At 36.6% G+C, this 21,606-nt stretch overlaps 1 protein-coding gene across 2 annotated transcripts; it reads left to right on the forward strand.

The window, feature by feature from the left end:
• Window positions 1–8,832: 8,832 nt before the first annotated feature.
• Window positions 8,833–21,148, forward strand: LOC149556913 (UDP-galactose transporter 1-like). 2 transcript variants are annotated; one of them, XM_089785928.1, is made up of 3 exons: window positions 8,833–8,937; window positions 20,419–20,650; window positions 20,758–21,148. In XM_089785928.1, exons 2-3 carry the CDS (start codon window positions 20,438–20,440, stop codon window positions 20,983–20,985), a joined length of 441 nt encoding a protein of 146 aa, XP_089642054.1. In that variant the 5' UTR covers window positions 8,833–8,937; window positions 20,419–20,437; the 3' UTR covers window positions 20,986–21,148. The 2 variants fall into 2 exon arrangements, with proteins under 2 accessions (XP_089642054.1, XP_089642055.1); XM_089785929.1 differs by having other exon boundaries at window positions 8,833–8,925.
• Window positions 21,149–21,606: the final 458 nt, after the last annotated feature.

A 21,606-nucleotide genomic window follows, 5' to 3' on the forward strand; every position in this document is an offset into this window, starting at 1 on the left:
ATAATAGTCAAAATAAGGCTGGTAGTTAGTAAACCAGTCTCTATGGTGAGTGAAGTGATGAGAGGCACCTGAGTCAATGTAACAGGTAGAGGACTTCACATGATCTGCAAATTTTTTAGCCATGAAGGCGTAAAAGGAAAATTTTGCCTGCTCACTGTATGCTGCACTGTTCGCTTTGGGCTACGAACCTGATTGCTTGGACTATGCAGCTAAGTGTTTCTGACATTCAACCTTCATGTGTCCAAACTTGTGGCAGTAGTTGCATTGAATGTTCTTCTTTTTGGAACCATCTAATGCTGGAGTAGAAGAATTTTGTTGAGATGGCTGTTGAAACTTACCTGTATCCTTTGAAAGGATTTTGCAGCAAAGGCTTGCTCTGTGGATGTGGAACTGGAGTTGCTACCAAACTGTTGTTTCCACCGATCTTGCTGAAGTAGCAGTGTGCAAAAATCAGTGAACTTCAAATCAACACGAGAAGATGTGATGTTGAGAGTCTCGATAAAATGCTCATAGGATTTTGGTAAACTCCGAAGAGTGATAACCACAATATCCTCTTCCTCCATCTTGCAATTGATGGCAAGTAATTGATCATGGATTTCCTGAATCTGATTCAAGTGTGCATGGAGCAAGGTGTGCTCATCCATGACAATAGAAAACAGAGTGTTTTTCAAAAAGAAGGCTCTACTTTTGTCAAAAGTCTCATGAAGACCTTTGAGATGTGTCCAGATCTCAGCAACTGTCTTGTCATATAGAATTTGAGAAAGTTGATCATCAGCCATGGATAATTTGAGAAGCATCACTGCCTCTCAATTATTCAGATCCCATGTATCTTGATCAGGACCCAAAGAAGTCGCACGCTTCGTAACACTCAAAACAAGTTGATCGGTGTTCTGATATTCAAAAATTGCGATGATCCGATGCTTCCAGGTGCCATAGTTTCGACCATTGAATTTGCTTGAAAAAAATCTAGAAAGAATATGCTGTTATTTTTTGGATCCGCTGGCTTGAAAATTGAGGCACCCAAAAAAATGGACAACCCAGTTGAGCTCTCAAAAAACCCACCAAGAATCTAAAATCAAAAAAGAAATAATTCGGGCAAAAAATTAGTGTTTCGAGAAAAACTCTAACTGGTAGCAAAATAAGCTCCAAGTAATGGCGGAATTGAGAAGAAACATTGCAGAACCAGACCAAGAACCAGTCAGATTTATTGCTATAGTTGCTGGGTGGAGGTTGCAACAAGATTGAGACGGAAAAATGAAGCTTTGGCAGATGTTTGCAGCTCCAATTGTGTAGGAAAAATACTTGACGTGAGTGGAGGAAAATTGCGAGTTATAGACTCGATTTGTGAAGGAAATCGTGAGTTGTAGACATGATTTGTAGAGGAAACAGCAAGCAAACTTGTTTCACAGCAAAAATGAGAAAAATCACAATTTGTAGCAGTGAAAAAATCCTGGTTTTTAGAAAAGCAACGAACTTGCGTTTTGCAAATGAGGGGCAGAAAAATGACCTCCAAAAACTTCCAAAATTTTGATTTTTCAGTCTCTTGACACCCTAGTCAAGAACACACAGCAACAAACTTTTCAAAGTAGAAAACCCCTATCGGTTTGTTGAGAAAAAAGGAAAAATTCAGAAATAATTTTGAAAATTTTAGAGCAAATAATTTCCAAAGAAATTATAAAACTTCTGAAAAAATTTGAAGTATTGGCTCTGATACCATATTACAGAAGTTATTGGTAAAATACTTGCTTGTTATTAACAGAGACTAGACGGTCAATTTATACAAAAGAATGAGACGATGTTTCCTTAGGAAACGATCATAAAGAATAGAAACATTCTATTCTAGAGAAAGCAAAAAATGAAAGAAAACTAAAGCTTAATTAGATATTTACAATAGATAACCATTAACTAATAATAGATGACTTATCTAGTATTGTAATAACATGATTGTTAAACAAGAACAACTTAACAAATGTCAAAATTCAAAATTCAAGCATATATCAAAGAGAAAGTTAAAATCTTAATTGTTACTCATAATATGTATAACTTTATTGATGTTGCATCCATATTAACACTAAATTTGTTTGTCTATCCTACCAATGACTTAGATTCAAAGATTGGGATGGAGCAATAAGATCTTGCCAAGTTGTTGCACCCTACTCCCTACTATTGAAATTCTACCAAACAACTAGATTTGTTTTTTGAAACTAATTTTATCTAGTTAAAAAATTGGTATTCACTTTTTTCCTTAGTCATTTTCTTAGTCATTTTGTTCAAATGTTCAACCCAAAACTATTTTAGCCTTCACTTTTCCAAGTTAACCTAAGGTTTTCCTCATAAATATCACAACCTTGCTGTGGTTCAAGCCATAAATACCTGATCTTGTATCTAGCCATGATTCCCATATAAGCATCCTTGGGTTCTGAAATTACTTTGTATGGTTGAGAAATATTTCAAAAAGAGGCAAGTTTAATGCAACACAAGAAGATGGGATAATACTTAAGTAGTCTATTCTAAGCAGGAACTCTAATTGTATGGTATGATTAGGGTGATTCTAATCAAAACAACCTTGAGTTTTCAAATTGCTTTGCATGTTTGAGAAATATTTTATTAGACAATGGATAAAAAATCTAACTTGTTAGTGTAGGAAACTCAACTTCGTTTAACACAAGCTTGATGAACCTTGGTTACTTAGTCCAAAGTAACCAAATGTCACTTTCATATGTTATCAAGCACTATTCTCATCTTCATTCCTCTAAATAATTTGATCAAGCAATGAATTTTGGTTGTTGACTCAACATGGGTTATTAAAGATAATTTTGCATTCAGGCTTTTCATGATTAGTACCAATGCTTTAGATTAGAGAGTTTGTATGGCTATAATATTGCTTGAATATAACCCAACATGATTGACCTTGCTTGATTGCAGGGTTAGTTCTATCAAGTTAGTTTTTAGAATCAGATCTTGCGAGAATCAATGTAGATGCAAGTAATTTATTTAATATGATTCTATGTATTCACTAATTCAATTTCCATTTATTCTTGAAATGTAAGAGATGCCACTATGTAATCTATTCCAATTATGTGACAAGTTCCTTGGGTGAAGACCTTTTATTCGTCCCATTGTAATTGTATTGATCAACTACTTGAGAGCTTGAGTCTTAAAATTTGGTTTTTTGAGCATGAGATAAAGAGCAGATTGGAAACGATTTAATCAAATTTCAACTCTAGACTTGAGAACATAATCTATTCTACTTGAATAGAAACTTACAGCTAACATAATTAAAAATTAATACCTTAAATCTTCATCAGAATCTAAACTATTTGAGTTAGGTTATCTGCACAATCAACACTATTTTTTATATTTTGAAGGTTCTTGTTTCCAATAATCCAATAGGTCAATCAGCTTTGGTTTTCAAATAAAATTGACATCCCAATTTTTAATTAGTTGGCTATAGGTACCAAAGGGATTTAGCACCACACAAGTTATGTGGGAGGAAGATTTGGAACCAAAGAAATTACAATTTATTTGAAATGTAACCTCATCTTTGTAAATTTTATTGAATAAAATAAGCATCCGATAAGCTTGGCCTTGCAAGGAAAATGTTTATGTGAGGTTCTTCACTAATTCAACTCAATCAAGTTTTAGAATCTAGTAACGCGAGACAATGACCTTAGGTATTCACACTATTGTATCTTGGGCCTGCTCGGAACTAGAATCTAGAAAATCGTGATGTGGGCCATGAGAGGGATTCAACTGTGAGGTTGTATATCCCCTCCCTATAATAAGACATTTTATTATTATTTTCTGATGAATAAATAGATAAATGGATTTCATTATTCATAAGTAAATTAATAAATGAATTTTGTTATTTGATGAAAAAACAAATAGAAATATTGATCATTAATATTTAAATAAATAAATAATAATTAAATATAATCACAAGTTTACATCAAAGATTAAAAATATCAAAACTATAATATAACTAATCAATAATTAATAATATTAATTAGTGACTATATTCAAAATAATAAAAGTATATTGGAAGGCTGAAACAAGCCTAGCGATCATAGTTTGGACACACAAGTAGCTACTGATAATGTTTGATAATGTTATACGGGTAAGCGAATATGAAATGAATCAGTGATAGAATCAACCCCTTACTCTGACTAGTCTGTCCACGGTGGCAGCATTAGAAGTTGAATTAATAAACAAACCCATAATACTGGGTTATCAAGCAGTCAAACTCTAGCACGAAAAGGTTGCGACTCCTCCTTTGGGTTGTATGAAATAGGGATGGGGTATATATAAATGAAAGTAAGGAGAATCGGAATCGGATCAGAATTGGCGAGGCCGATTTGAAAATCGGCCATGAATCGGAATAGAATCGGCCACAAATCGGCAAATTAAAAAAACCCTTGAAATTTAGTAACTTATTTCATAAACCCTTTATTGCTAATTTCACCGATTCACAAAAAATCATTTGGCTTGAATTGAATCGCGTGAATCGCATTAATCGCTACGATTCTCGTAACTATGATATAAACAGAGACGAGGATATAAGAAATGCATCAAAGAAAATAATATCCACTGTATTTACTGCAAGGCATCGAAAAGAATATAACGACTCTACTGCACAAGAGTAGAAGCAGCTTAAAAAAGAAGATTGGTAAGACAGTGGCACAAATGGCTAAAACAACCAATCACTGGTAGACAGCGAGCAAAGCCACAAAAACATTAATAAATAAGTCAGTCCAAATGCATCTGATAGAACCAGCCAATTATATATATAACTATATCAATATAGTAGATTCTTAGTTAACAAACTACACTTATATATCTCTGAAGTAAGTTCTTACCATATCATCTATATCAGTTTATTTCAATAACACCCAAGTTACCATAATTCGTCCCTAGACCCCCTAGACCTGCAGAAGTTCGAATTGGTTCGAAGTTCAGTCTGGTTCGGACAGGGTTCCAATGTTTGCCTGTTGGTTCAATCTGGTTCAAATGAACCCAGGGAAATGAAGCCAAAAAAATCAAACCACATTTGAAAACAATTCAAATCATGTGCTTTCTGGGCCTTGTGGATAGCACAAAAAGTGTTTTTTTTGCAAAATTTAATAAGTTTTTGGAATCCACAACCCTAAAAGGTTGTTATGAAATGCTTTTGGTGGCCTCTCATTGTCATTTTCATTTTTATAAGAATTTGATGCCAATACTATTGTTACTACTGCTAATCCCATTGGCCTTAGTTCTATTGCGGAGTCAACTTAATGCCAAAGAAGAAGAAGATGAAGAAAAAGACGAAGATTTAAGAACTTAGAATATTAACTAAGTCACTAATTTGGCCTCCTAGAGGCTGGATGTAGAGTAGATGCAGACAGGTGCTAGAGGCGGATGGGTGTGCTGTGGGTGTCACCTGGATGCCATTCACAAGCACTCGGATGCGTCCGGATGCCTATGCCTGCCTGAGGCATCCACAAGTTTCCTCTCTCAGAAAAGAAAGACAAACATTTTTGCCTGCCAGAGGCATCCACAAGCTTCCTCACCCAAAAAAGAAAGACAAACATTTTTGCCTACCAGAGGCATCCACAAGCTTCCTCACCCAGAAAAGAAATACAAACATTTTTTTTTAATATGTTTTTAACATGTGGGATGTTTCTATTAGGCTTAAATCATGAGTAAAATGAGTGAAATAATTAAACAAATGTAATGAAATATAAGAGTGATATGATAGATTTGAACAACAATGAAACATTGATGCCTCAAACAAACTCTTTGTGTGTGAAAACTTCAACCAAATGTGACTATATGCTTAGTGCTTAAAAATGGCTTACAAAACTGGTTCCACAGCTGCTTTTGAATTGCAATAGGTTTCTTTGCAAGGGTTTCTTTTGGGCTATTGGCTAGTTGAGCTTATATGGAAATGTATTTCGCAAATCTTTTCAAGTTTGCCATTTTTGTGACAAATAGTGAGAGGAAATTCTCTCTTCAAATTATAGGGAAGGTTTTTTTTTTGATCTATGCCTAAAATCTGAAACAAGTAAATAGATTGCACATTATGTACCTTGTACAAATAACTTTCTAGGGGTTTTGCATCCAAACAAAATACTTGAAAGAAACAATGTAGATCATCTTTTGATATTGAAGGTAAGAATACAAGACTAAAATTACTTATCTCATTTCTTTGCATATACATTGTGTGTGTGTGTACACATCCATACGCTTCTGCATCCCCCCTGCCAAAAAATCCAGTGTCTTGTATCCGCTTCCCGCATTTGCTTCAGAATCTACATCTGAATCAGTAAGTTCAAATATTAATAGACATTCATTCCATTAGTTTAACAATGAACGTGAAACAATGATACTTGAACTTGATGCTATGATTTATTTTTAATGTTTTGAATCGTTGATGTTGAACTATATGATGGTTATTTGATCATTATGATTACAAGTTTATGGTGTTTTTTTTGTTTAAATGTGTTTCTCTACCATGCTACATTCTAATTTTAACTCATACTTCATATATATATATGTAACATGCTTTTGTACTAACATACCCAAACCCCTTTCCAAAAGTTTGACAAACTTGCGAACCGGTTCTCAAACTTCGAACTTGGAACTGAACCCAAACTGGTAACTTAGAATAACACCATGCTCAGATCGTTATAATTATGAACTAGAGGAAACAAATAAGAATACAGTATGGGAAAGGCCTGTAAAATCCAGCCAATTGGTTATTCCGAGATAGGTGATGATCAATGTCCCCAAAAATGCCTTGAGGACATGTCTAAGAGAGGCTTAAGCACTTGGATCCTGAAAAACGTTGAGGAAGACTATTGAATTTGGTCTCAAAGCGACCTACTCTATCTCAGCATTCCTTGAAAGTCAGAGCTATAATCGAAATAGCATGAATTTTCCTAACTGAAAAATAGATTATTCTTCATTTGATTATGTTAATAAGTTAAATAGAATACAAGTATAATAGATTTATCATATATATATATATATATATAGACGACTCACAAGGGAAAAGGTGAACTGATCAAATTACCTATTCAAAGGAAAGAAATATATAATTGAGTTCGATAATATTCAAAGATTTGGAAGAGCGTTTAATTTGAAACAATCATCAGCAATTTTTTCAAGTTGTTCATCAAAATAGAGCATTGAATTGGTTATATGTGACAATAATGCGCTCAAAAAAATCATCTCATGAGGATTAATCATACATTCATCTTTCAATTATCTTTTGGACAACTCATTTAAAATTGCCAATTGCTCCAACCTAGACATTATGATATCTATCAATCAATTTGTCATCACATATCAGTAAATCATCAAATATTAAATGGGAACCAACCCTCCATTTTCCAATCCTATTCACATTTAATGCATCAAGTCGAATCACTCCTAGCATTCAATGTAGACAATCAATTTGTTTTCAATTCTTGTTCAAACTTGGAACAAAGCGGTGTAACAAGAAATAAGGATTCGTTGAGATCTAACTAATCAAGTGAAAATCATAATTGCTTGAGGAGAAGCAATCTTAGGAGAGTAGGACTGTGATATCCCCTAACTGTAATAAGACTTTTTAATATCTTTTTGAATATTTTCTGATGTATAAATAGATAAATGGATTTCATTATTCATAAGTACTTTAATAAATGAATTTCATTATTTGACGAACAAAACAAATATGTATATTGATCATTAATATTTGAATAAATAAATAATAGTTAAATATAACCACAAGTTTAAATGGAAGATTTAAAAATGTCGAAGCTATAATATACCTAGATCCAATGATTGCTAAGTGTTCCATTTATTCTCATGCGAGATGGATTCATGTTGAATCACTACTCATGAAACATGGGTCAATGAGTTTGACTCAAAATCACATAGTTAAATCCTGATAGCAATATCACAATTTGACTTATTGTCGAAATTATCTCCTACTTATCAATTGATGAGCTTAAGGGGCTTTCTAATGAATGGTTCATAAGGTACAACACTTGGTGAAGGTTTTGCAAATGGGGTTGCAAGCTTTGGGTTTAACCATGGAGGAAACTCCGTAGTTAAGCGCGCTCAGGCTGGAGTAGTAATGGGATGGGTGACCTCTCGGGAAGTCTCGGTGCTTCACCCCCTGGGAGCATCACCTAGATCCAATGAGTGCTAAGTGTTTCATTTATTTTCATGAGGGATGGATTCATGTTGAATCACTACTCATGAAACATGGGTCAATGAGTTTGACTTAAAATCACACAGTTAAATCTTGATAGCAATATCACAATTTGACTTACTGTAGAAATTATCTCCTACTTACAATATACCTGTTGAGTAATAAATAATAATAATTAGTGACTATTACTAAAATAATAAAAGTATATTGGAAGGCTGAAACAAGCCTACCAATCATAGTTTGGACACACAAGCAGCTAGCAATAATTTATACAGCTAAGGGAATATGGAACGATAAAGCGCCTTGCGCTGACTAGTCTGTCCACGGTGACAGCATTAGAAGTTAAATCAATAAACAAACCCATAATACTGGGTTATTAGGCAGTCAAATGCCAGCACAGAAAGGTGATTATTTGGGTTATTGGGGGCCAGATATCAAAAGAGGCATGTCTAATGCAAGAATTCAACAGGACACTATAATACTTGATAATCTAGTGTATTCAGTACTTATTAATTTTCTAAATGCATTGCATAACATTTTTACTCTAGTTTTGTTGTTTTATAACTGTAGGGATTAAATTTGTTCTTTGGTTGGTTGCAAGGTTTATAATTGTTACATTGTCATAGCATGAAAATGTTGGCTTTGAATATGATACATGGAACAGAGATGAAAGACTAATTATATCTGGTTCAATTAAATGTTTTTCTTAGTCAACCAACCGAAAGCATCAAAAGGACTCTATGGTAGGCAAAACTGTGAGTTATCAAAGGGTTTGATACTTTGGTTTTAACTAAAGTTTATTGCTTATTGAAGGGCTTTCAACCAAAAAGGAAGATTTCTTGATCAATAATGTGAGTGTGTTGATTGTGGCACTTGTGTTGATCTCAAGGTGCAATCTAACCCACTTGGCCTCCATACTTGGTACCAACAATTACTTAGGGTCAAAATATGAATCTAGAATTAGGCTGTATGAGACTCAAAGATGTGTCAATAATTAGCGCTTACTGAGCACCAAGGTAATGTGATAGTTATTTGAATGCCCCAGGAAGAAAAAGTTTTATTGAAGTGAGTAGACATTACCCAGTTCAGCCATGGATGCAAAATCATCGTGGGGAAAACTTTAGGTCTTGGGATCATATCTAGATTGGCTTTGCTGAGACCCCCAAGCATAAATCTAGTGAAATTAATGAAGTATTAATCTGGATTTATTACCTGATGCTCATCAACACAGGAGTAGATTAAATTGCTCCTCGGGGTTTGACTTTACTTAGGGTCTTAGGGCTTAAAAACCCTACTCTAATAAAAGGGGTTAGTATTGTAAGACACATTTGATTATACGCAAGATCTTAGATTATCGACCTGAGATGGTGACTAGGGGGCTTAGAGAGGCAAGTCTTTGAAATCATTGCAAGAAGAAATCCTGAGTTTGTAACATCAGGAAATATAAGAGAATACCTCAGGGGTTCAAAATATCTCTCAAACCATACGCAGAGGTTGTCACGTAGCAATGAATCCATATAATGAGGCTCATCTCACTGAAACATTATAATGATGCTTATCTTAGAGTTTCGTTCTGTTACTCCACACGATAACTACACAAAACTGAGGGATTTAGAATCATTGGGAAAACATCAGGAACACTCTCGGTTCATTGTATTCTAAAACACAGATGCTAGCGCACTGATACAATGTGTTAAAGGAAAATACACTTGTTAGACTTGGTCAAGAATTTTTTGTCAAGCTCATCAAGCAACATCCCTTAGCGAACATTTGAAATTAATGTTGATCCCATTCCTATTTAGAAATTAGAACTCAAAATTTAATGGAGGTTTCCAAATAGCATACATATAATTTCCTCTCTTGAATACATAATTTTAGATGCCCATTCTGTGTTCATTATGGGCTCATAGACTCAAGGGAATTTCCTCAACCTGCCTGTTATAGCTAAACCTACAGATCTAATTCAGTTGGTATTTACAATTAACATCCCAGTCTTCAACCTGTCTTTGAAATAATGAATAAACTAAAATCAAAAAATATTCTTAATTTTACCATACGTCAATCCATACATTGACAAAATATATCTCTTTTCTATATCTTTCCAAGATGAATATATTAGACAACTCATAAGCTTTATGCAAGCTTACAATTATGCATATCAATTTAGAGGATTTCCCTAGAGGAAACAAAATAAGTCATTATCTATCAAACTCAACATATCTCCTCATCATTGAATCATGGTAGTACATGTTGCTTCCAGCAGTTCCATTTACTGTGGTGAAACATAATAAACTGACAAATATCTAAAATTCAGATCTAAGGAGATAGTGTGCTTACACCCTATTATTTAGCTTAAATCAGTTTTCATATATTTTTTATTCTAAAACAAAGGTAGTGAAGAGCTATAAAGTTGTCGCCCATGTAATTATCTGATTAACTGTTAGCTAGTCGCCAACACACCCAGAGGAAGTGAAGCTGTTGTTTCACATAGTCACCCTCATAGTGGGTGTAGGGTTCCTTTAGGGGTAATGAGTATGGACACCATCTTGTTGTAGCCAATCTCAGAATCGAGCTCCACTATTGCAGCTCATGCCAATGCTTTTCTTTTATGCGCTAAAAAAAGAGACTTGCCATGTCAAAAATAAGAATTTGAGTGAGCAACTCAGTAATGATTTTAAGTGCTTTTAAGAGTTAACATATAAACAACAAGGATTACAATCCTCACAAAAACGTCTTGACAAAAGTTTCAATGATGACAAGGGAATGAAATCAATCCAAATGATTTGACAATGAAATAGTTTAAGTTCAGTTTGTCAACCATCTATAAAAAGGTTGCATCAGTTCAAGAGTTGTGCAAGACCATTAATAAAAGTGAGACCACTGGATCAGCTAGATTGGACAACTTGAACTCAAAAGTTCAGATTGATCAGTGCACAAATAACAACACTGAATAACTATCAATGATCAATGACATCATCAACATAACATGATATTTGTGAAGATAGCCTCTAAAACTGCAATGACCAATTTATCATAGTCCTTGAACATTTTACTGGGTGAAGCTCGAAAGAATCAAATTATTCTAAATATTTATGGTCTAGGCTTATTGCTGATCCATAACTTTTGGATAAAATATACTTGCAAAAGAATTGGGCACTCCGCCCATCAAGGATTTGAATGGGCTTGAGCAAGAGCATTGGACAGGTGGAATGTACACAATGCAGGTGCCATTGAATCAAAATTCAAATACAAAAATATTGTCATGCCTTGCCTTTAGGGGAAGTAGATCTGGCTCTAGGGGTAGAATGACTCCATGGATTGGGCACAATTACACTAAATTTTGATAAGCACTTTTTGATTTTTTCACTCAGGAGGGATGAAACACATACATAACTAAACCAAAGTTTGATCAGTAATTTATGAGCTTTTACTTTGGAGAGAGGAAGCACATACTTTGAAATTGGTAGGCTCCACTGAGATTGTTCGTATCTACTATCTTCACATTACATAGAGAAATGATCTAAAAGGGGCTTTTAGTATGGTAGCAGCATTACACTTCAGAGAAGATACTCCTAGTCAGATAAATAACAATACTCAAGAAATGAATGAGATAATATAATTGTTATGTATCTCCATTTGGGTGAAGCAAAGAGAAGCTAACTGCATCTAGAATGGATAGAACCTCAGGAGGGTGCAAGTGCAGACTTGACTTTGTGGTTGAGCTCCTGCCTTTTGTATGTCAGTTGAGTGATCTTGCGATATGATCTCTTTTTTCAGTTAATATGAATTTGTGCAAGTTCAGTTGGGAGTCACAAATGGGAGACAGTAAAACATTAAACAACAGAAGCAATATCTTCGAAGGACAGTAGCCAATTAATAGCAAGAGTATTCTTAGCTCCCTTTGGGGCATTGAATGACCATGAAACTTAAGGATGTGCTTTTAAGGATGCTACTCTTGTTGACTGCAATACACCTGTGCTTCTGTTCACAACTTTGAGACTTGGATTCAGAAAAACGTTGGCATTAAAGAAGTAATAATAAATGAAAAAAATGTTCTTAAGATATTTCTTCTCTTTTCTGTCAAGTCTGATGTAATGTCCCCATTTTAGCAGTTGACCAAGTGTGTGTGCGTTAGCCTTGTTCTACATGGTCCCGAGGGCTAACGAAGGGTTTAATGGGATCCTGGAGTGTTTTGGTCTAGTCATTTCTAGTTTGGGCCAAAACGAAGTTGATTTACTCAGTTTCAGGCATACTTACTATTTTTAGTAAGTCAGCAGGACACAGTGCAGGTCAATATTGGTGATTGGATTCGATACTCCTCGGTGAGAGTTTTTCGATGAGCTATCACTCACATTATTCGGAGTCCGATTGCTAATACATTTTAATGCCTGAAATTTTATTAAACTGACATCTAATTTAATTGTAAAATATTAAAGTGTTACTTTAATATTTATTTTATGGTGATGTGTAGCCAAGGGAAACATAAGGGGTATTTTAATATGTGTTTTATATATTACACATCTTTTATCCCACATTGCCCATATGAGTTGAGTGGACCCTTGGAAATAGAATAAAAGGAAGCATGTGTGGCTTCATTAGGTAGGTTGAATATGAGAAGAAATTGGTGTGTGAGTTGCAGCTCCATTCTTGGCATTTGAGGACGTCTATCCTCTTGTGTAACATTCTAGACGTCATTCCCTTGGGGTTTGGCCTTTGGAATTCTTTGTTATTGACTTCATTATCAGGCAGTTTAGTTGCATTTTCGGCTACAGGCAGATTTGGTATTTTGCTCATATCTTCTTCACTACTTGTCCGACGCTTATGCCGCTTTGAGGGAATGGTATTATGAAGGTAGTGGACTGATTGAAGGACAAAGTATTGTAGCAGCAAGTTCGAAAGCATGGGCTGGAGTATTATGTCAATACTGCTGAAGTAATTAGTGAGTTGATAAATCTTCCATGTATTTGGTTTTATGAATTCTGAAAATAACATTTTATTAGCAGCAGTTCACTTCCACTTTGCATATCATTGTAGTTTCTTTCTTGTTTATGTTGTATGATACCAATTCCATGCACGAAACACAACAAAAAAAAATACGTTTGATTTTCGGAGTTATAAGGGGTTTAAAACATTAAATGGAGAAATAAGAAGTTGAATGCAAACTGTTTGACATAATTCCTTTCAGCAATTTGATTTAGTTTTTTTGGGACATCCAAGGGTGTCCATTTCAGTGGTATCAGAGCTATAAGTCCTGCCATCCTATGGAGGTCTTATAGGGAATTTGGAACAGTTGGATAGAGGGAAAAAGTGTTCGACGAAATATCAAAACACTAAAATCAGAAATAAGTAAAAAACACAGGCTAAGCATTTATGTTTGAGCATGCGACAGGGGTCTTATAATTTTCACGATACCAGAGCAAGACAAAATAGGATTTCAGACTTGCAAAGCAAACAGTCTAGTACATCCGTGCAGGTGGACATTGAATCCAACCATACAGACACAGAGAAGATATTCTTTGATCAAGACAATGATATGGGTGATCGAGATGATAGGAATACAGAATTAGGTAGAGGTGAAAATGCTGGTCCAGATCAGGGGGAGGTACTGTTCAGACAGTTACTGGATACATTAGAGTAGGGGCAGTGTATGCAGCAGGAGCAGAATAGGCGAATGGACATGATGTTGCAGCTCATGGCTAGACAGATGGGTGTCAATATTAATCCAAGTGATGCCAACAACAGAAACAATAACAACAAGGGAAACAATAACAACGGGGGAAACAATAACCATGGAGACCAAGGCAACAACAATGGTCCTGAGAATAACATTAATGGTAATAATGGACACGGCAACAATGGGAATGAGGCTGATAACTTTAGACACATTGCACGCCCAGCACGGACTGCGAGCTCGAGACCTTTTCTACCCACTTTCCCACCCAGAGATCCGGTTCAACCAGTAAATGAACTGCAGATTACCGAGTTATAGGATCAGTTCAGGAGGGACTGGGAGGCTAGTGGACCAGAGTTTCAAGCAGATATTTCTCTTAGAGATTATATGGACTTGAGGATGAGACACATGCCTAAAGCAGGAGGGAGGAATCAAAACTTTGAGCTGAGGAAGAAAGTTGGAAAACTTTCTTTACCTTATTATGATGCTTCAGGGAAGATGACTGCATGAGCTTGGGTGCAGAAGGTAGATACATACTTGTAGCTAAATCCTATGCCTGAGGAGGAGGCTATCAAGTATGCGGTTATGCACTTGGATGGCGTTGCACATGAATGGTGGCATCATGGCATGGTGACTTTGGGGCATAATCAGATTACATCCTATGAGGAATTCACCGAAACATTGATTGAGAGATTTGACACTAAGGATCCCGAGTTACATTTCAAGGAGCTAGCACAATTAAAACAGTCAGGTTCTGTGGATGCTTACATTGCCGAGTTTCAGCGCTTGTCTGTACTTGTTACTGATATCTCTCCTAGGAGATTGGTGGTGTTATTTTGTGATGGTCTTGCTGATCAATTACGAGGTTGGGTGAAGGGACATGATCCACTCACCTTGGCTGAAGCAACTAAAAAGGCATGAGATTTAGCCCCTTCGGTATACAAAGGAAAAAACCATTCAACAGATTCTTCCTACCGCAAGGACAAAGACAAAAACCCGTTTCAGAAGGAGTATAGCAAACCCAAAGAAGGATCAAAATGACTAGATAATGAAACCTTGAATGAACTTCGAAAGAAGAAGCTGTGCTTCCATTGTAGAGAGCCTTGGGACTGATCTCATAAATGTTCTCTCAAGGCTAAGGCAAATCAAATGGAGTATTTTTCAGCAGAAGAGTCAGAGTCAGAAGGGGAGGATCAGCACTCTAATTCAGATGAGGGTAACACTATAGAGGAGAGCAACATTACTAAGGATGATAGATCGTTGGCATGCTTGACAGGGGCCCAAAAAGCAATCACATTTAAGGTCAGGGGTACTATCCAGGGGCAGAAAGTGGTATCTCTTATTGACACTGGGGCTACACATAACTTCATAGATGCACAGTTGGTAGCCAAGAGAGGGTTACAGACAGAGGAGCATAATGGGTTTAGAGTCATGGTGGCTAACGGTGATAAGTTATTATGCACTCGGAAGATATCTAATCTTTGCATCAGGTTTGGAGATGGCTACGAGTTGGAGGATGAGTTCTATGTTGTGGACATGGGAGATTATGATGTCATCCTCGGCATGACATGGATGGCTTCACTAGATGAGTTCACACTCAATCTAGCGAAATTGGAGATGAGATTCTAGCATGAGGGAAGAACTGTGGTACTTAGAGGACTTTCAGATGGAGGTTGCAGAGTAGTGTCCTTGAGGAGAATGCAGAGACTTTTTCGTCATGATAACATAGAGTGGGCGGCAGAGTGCTACATTATGCCAACTTCACCAAAGCCACAAGAAAAGAGTCATCCACCAGATATCCAGAAGATACTTGATAGACACGCTAAAGTATTTAGCGATATTCTCATGGGGTTCCTCCTGACAAAGGGATGGAACATGTTATTGAGCTCAAGGAGGGAGCCAAACCAATTATGATTACTCCCTATCGTCATCCTAAGAAACACAAGGATGAGATAGAGAAGGTGATTAAGGATTTGTTGGAGATGGGGCATATCAGGCCCAGTAAGAACCCCTTTTCTTTAGTAGTAATATTGGTAAAGAAGAAGGATGGGATGATGCGCATGTGCATCGATTACAGGGCACTGAATAAGAAAACAATTAAAAATAGGTATCCCATTCCTAGGATTGATGAGCTGATTGATGAGTTGCATGGGGCATGCTTCTTCACCAAAATCGATTTGCGATCCGGATACCATCAGATCAGGATGAGAGCAAAGGACATTGAGAAAATAGCCTTCCGATGTCACTATGGCCACTTTGAGTTCATGGTTATGCCATTTGGTCTAACCAATGCATCTGCTACATTTCAAAGTTGTATGAACCAGGTATTCAGGAAGCAGCTGAGGAGATTTGTCTTGATCTTCTTTGATGACATCTTGGTCTTCAATAAGACCTGGGAGGAGCACTTACATCATCTGGAGGAGGTGTTATCTATTCTAGAGAGAGAGTCATTGTATGCCAAGGAATCTAAATGTGAGTTTGGCATGACTGAGCTCCTTTACCTTGGGCATATCATTAGTGCAGATGGCGTTCGGGTTGATCCCGAAAAGATTAGAGCTATTGTAGAGTGGCCTACTCCCACAAACCTTACACAGCTTAAGGGATTCTTTGGTTTATGTGGTTTTTATAGGAGGTTTGTTAAGGGATTCTCACAGATTGCTACACCCTTGACAAATCTTACTAGGAAAGGAGCTTTTGTGTGGATAGGGGCAGCACAGAGGTGTTTTGAGCATTTCAAGGAGGTAATGTCTTCATGTCCAGTTCTAGCTCTACCGAATTTCACGAAGCCTTTTGAGCTTCATTGTGATGCATCAGGTGATGGGATTGGAGCAGTATTAATGCAGGAGAAGCATCCCATTGCATTCGAGAGTAGGAAGCTCCGAGGAGTTGAGAAAAGTTATTCTGTCTATGACTGGGAGATGTTGGCCATAATGCATGCATTGGCCAAATTTTGATCATATTTGGTAGGTGGACGTTTTGTGATCAAGACTGATCACAACAGTATTAAATACTTCATGAGCCAGCATGATCTTAATGACCAACAACAAAAATGGGTGACTAAATTGCAGGCTTATGACTTTGACATAGAGTTTGTCAAAGGTAAGAAAAATGTGGTGGTTGATGCCTTATCTCGGAGACCTCACTTATGTGCTCTGGCAGAGATTTTAGGAGATTGGAGAGATCGGATTATAGTAGAGTATGTCGGAGATGCTTGGACTTTTGGATTGATTTCAGGTACCATACAGGATATCGCTATGAGGTGATAGATGGATTGATCAGAGTTCAGGACAGGGTTTATTTGATTCTGTCATCACATTTGAGAGAGACGATACTGAAGGCATTTTATGATGCACCCACAGCTGGACATCCGGGGGTCTTCAAGACCTACAGGCAGATCCGAGAGCGATTTTCATGGAAAGGGCTCAAGGATGATGTTCAGAGGTATGTCAGGGAGTGTGTGGTTTGTCAACAGAATAAGGGAGAGCACACATTTCCTGCAGATTTATTACAGCCCTTGCCCATTCCTGATAGGAAATGGGAAAGTATTTCGATGGACTTCATCATTGGTTTACCACGAGTGCAGGGAAGGGATTGCATCTATGTGGTGGTGGACCGCTTGACGAAGTTTTCTCACTTCTTTGCTATTCCGTCCATTTACATAGCAGCACAGGTGGCAGATCTTTTCTTTAGAGAGATATTTAGGTTACATGGGCTGCCCAAATTCATTGTCAGCGACCGGGATAGTAAGTTTATGAGTTTTTTTTGGCAAGAGTTGTTTAGGTTGTGTCGTACAGATCTTACACCTAGCACTAGTTATCATCCACAAACAGATGGGCAAACAGAGATTGTGAATAAATGGGCGGAAGGATATTTGAGGAACTATGTAACTACACAACAAAAGGCTTGGATCAGATGGTTGCATATGGGAGAGTATTGTTATAACACCACTTATCATATGTCCATCAAGATGACTCCTTTCATGGCACTCTATGGTTATGAAGCACCTAGCTTCATGGATTTAGTTTTGGGTCACAGTAGAGTGCCCAAAGCCAAAAACTTATTGCAAGATAGTCAGGACATCCTGAAAGTGCTCAAAGAGAATATACAACAGGCCCAGAATCAACAGAAATTGTATGCTAATCAACACCGAATAGAGTGCAGCTTCGAGGTAGGGGATATGGTTTACTTGAGCCTGCAACCATATAGACAGTCATTGCTCAAGAAGAGCAGAGCTGAAAAGTTGAAACCTAGATTTTATGGTCCCTATAGGGTGATTCGCAAAGTGGGCAAAGTCGCCTATGAGCTTGAGCTTCCAGAGGGCAATCGAGTGCACAATGTGTTTCATGTGTCTAGGCTTAAGAAAGCCACTGGTCAGAGTGTAGTGCCTTCTGCAAATTTACTCTCTTTGGATGAGGAGGGGAAGCTTGTGTTAGTACCCAAGGCTATTCTGGACACCAGAGAGAGGAAGCTTAGAAACAGGATAGTGAAGGAGAATTTGGTCAGATGGAAAGACCTCCCAGAGGAAGATTCTACATGGGAGAGTGAACAGGTTATTCAGCAGGCTGGACTGAGATTGCTTGAGGACAATCAATTTCAAGGGGGGCAGACTGTAATGTCCCCATTTTAGCAGTTGACCAAGTGTGTGTGTGTTAGCCTTGTTCTACATGGTCTCAAGGGCTAATGAAGGGTTTAATGGGATCCTAGAGTGTTTTGGTCTAGTCATTTCCAGTTTGGACCAAAACAAAGTTGATTTACTCAATTTTAGGCATACTTACTATTTTTAGTAAGTCGGCAGGACACAGTGCAGGTCGATTTTGGTGATTGGATTTGATACTCCTCGGTGAGAGCTTTCCGATGAGCTATCACTCACATTATTCGGAGTCTGATTGCTAATACATTTTAATGCCTGAAGTTTTATTAAAGTAACATCTAATTTAATTGTAAAATATTAAAGTGTTACTTTAATATTTATTTTATGGTGATGTGTACCCAAGGGAAACATAAGGGGTATTTTAATATATGTTTTATATATTACACATCTTTTATCCCACATTGCCCATATGAGTTGAGCGGACCCTTGGAAATAGAATAAAAGGAAGCATTTGTGGCTTCATTAGGTAGGTTGAATATGAGAAGAAATTGGTGTGTGAGTTGCAGCTCTGTTCTTGGCATTTCAGGACATCTATCCTCTCTTGTAACATTCTAGATGTCATTCCCTTGGGGTTTGGCCTTTGGAATTCTTTGTTATTGGCTTCATTATCAGGCAGTTTAGTTGCATTTCCGACTACAGACAGATTTGGTATTTTGCTCATATCTTCTTCACTACTTGTCTAATGCTTATGCCGCTTTGAGGGAATGGTATTATGAAGGTAGTAGACTGATTGAAAGATAAAGTATTGTAGCAGCAAGTTCGAAAGCATGGGTTGGAGTATAATGTCAATACTGCTGAAGTAATTAGTGAGTTGATAAATCTGTCATGTATTTGGTTTTATGAATTCTGAAAATAACATTTTATTAGCAGCAGTTCATTTCCACTTTACATATCATTGTAGTTTCTTTCTTGTTTATGTTGTATGATACCAATTCCATGCACAAAACACAACAAACAAATAAACGTTTGATTTTCGGAGTTATAAGGAGTTTAAAACATTAAACGGAAAAATAAGAAGTTGAATGCAAACTGTTTGACATAATTCCTTTCAGCAATTTGATTTAGTTTTTTTGGGACATCTAGGGGTGTCCATTTCATCTGACAACCAAGAATTGTGAAGTCATCCTTAGCTGCAGACTTGCCAAGGCTGACAGCCAAGACTTGCTAAGTCTCCAAGTCTCAGTTGCAAACTTTTCAGACGTCATTTGAACTAGCATTAATGAGTACTAGCTGATCTATCTTCAGAACATATTCATCAGTTTTGCTCTTGTATATTTATTTGTAATGAATATTTGAAGCAATACTTTTTTTTAGGACCTTAACGTGCAGTATTGCGAAGCCTGAGAGCCAAGAATTGCCAAGACTGCGAGAATCTTAGCTGCAGATCTGCTGAATCTGACTTGGACTAGGATTCACAAATCCTAGCCGAGTTTCAACACATTGATATCCTTATACTATTGTCAGATTAGTTAGTTCTCCTATATGTTAGTTTTGATTTCCAACTCCACTCATATACTTGCAAGCCTGACAATCAAGACTTCTTGAGCCTGCAAGTATTGGCTGTGGACTTGTTGAACCTGAGTTGGACTAGAATTTACGGAGTCCTAGCCAAGTCTCAACATGTTTCTCATAACCAATACTTTCCAGGACACCTTCGCCAGTTCCACTGTTGTATTTTTATTAGTAATTAGATATTGGGAGCAATGCTTATTTTGAGGACCTCAGTTTCATAAACTATAATGAGGCTGGTTAGTTTTTTTGAATTTCAGTTTCATTTCAACTCAGATCACATGATGGTACTTATGGACAATCAGTATTTGGTTCAATGTCAAAATATTTATTTTGTCTTATAATTCATGAATTTCGAGATATGGTAAGAGGCATTTCTAATAATATGTTATTTTGTGTTTGCAGTATCAACACTGTGTATTATATGGCACCTTTTGCAACTATGATCTTGGTTGCTCCGGCTTTGCTTCTTGAAGGGCCTGGTGTATTGAATTGGGTGCAAACACATGATGCAATTTATAGCTCTTTATTTATAATATTTAGCTCTGGCATTTTTGCCTTCTATCTGAACTTCTCAATCTTTTATGTTATTCACTCTACAACAGCAGTCACTTTCAATGTTGTAGGGAATATGAAAGTGAGTGATATTAATGTTTTTTTTGGCAATTGCTTTCCTTTTAAATCTGCTGCTGATTTCGTTTTTCTCCGAGAATGCAGGATGAGTTTGTGTTTTTCATGCTGCAGGTAGCAGTGGCAATAATGGTATCATGGCTTGTATTTCGCAATCCTATATCTATTCTGAATGCAATTGGATGTGCAATAACCCTATTAGGTTGCACTTTTTATGGTTATGTGAGACACAAGCTGTCTCAGTCTCAAACTCAAGATGCAACAGCAGGGAAGTTCATTGATAGCAGCTTGCGAAGGTCTGGAAAGCTTGAGATACTTCCACTTGTAAATGACAAGAAATGAGAATAAAAAACATATAATTGTTGCAATCTAATGATGTAAAAGTAGATACAACTAAGAGTAATATTTGTTTAAGATATTTGAATCAATCAAATCACCAAAATGTTTTCATGGGTGAACATAAAATTAAAGTACACATGAAAATTAAATTAGAATTGTTAATTAACAGTGAGTGTCCCACCCATCAATTCTTTGAAATATTACTCCATTATTGAAGCCCTAGAGAAAAAGAAATTTTTGTTCGGAGATATTTAAGGTCTTGTATTTATGAAGCAAGCAAATTTTGTTCCTTTTTCAGTGTTGGTATCCTATCTATCGATCTATATAGGAATTGATGAAATGTTCTATGCTACCTATTTGCTTGCTTCTGCCCAGGGAAACTTGGAAATGTGTGTTAATGCACAAACATTCATTAAGAATAATAGTCTTAGATTACTAAGAAGCAGATTAATGGATCTTTCTATAGTGGTAAAGGGGAAAAATAAATAAAATGCTTTATTATGGTTAAATAGGAAATGATGATATTGTTGGAGTTAATTTTCAAACGATAGTCGATAATAATTGTTGCACATGTGGCAAACTTTGTTGAGTTGTTGGCAACACAAGTTTAGTTTAGGATTGAGT

This window comes from Cupressus sempervirens, chromosome 5, assembly GCF_028749045.1.
Source record: "Cupressus sempervirens isolate cs-2001-9-10 chromosome 5, ASM2874904v1, whole genome shotgun sequence".
Lineage (NCBI taxonomy): Eukaryota > Viridiplantae > Streptophyta > Pinopsida > Cupressales > Cupressaceae > Cupressus > Cupressus sempervirens.

Coding starts and splice junctions, on each gene's coding strand:
- LOC149556913 (XM_089785928.1), top strand. CDS start 20,438: ATGGCACCTTTTGCAACTATGATCTTGGTTGCTCCGGCTTTGCTTCTT. Junction 20,651..20,757: donor ATGTTGTAGGGAATATGAAA/GTGAGTGATATT, acceptor TTCATGCTGCAG/GTAGCAGTGGCAATAATGGT.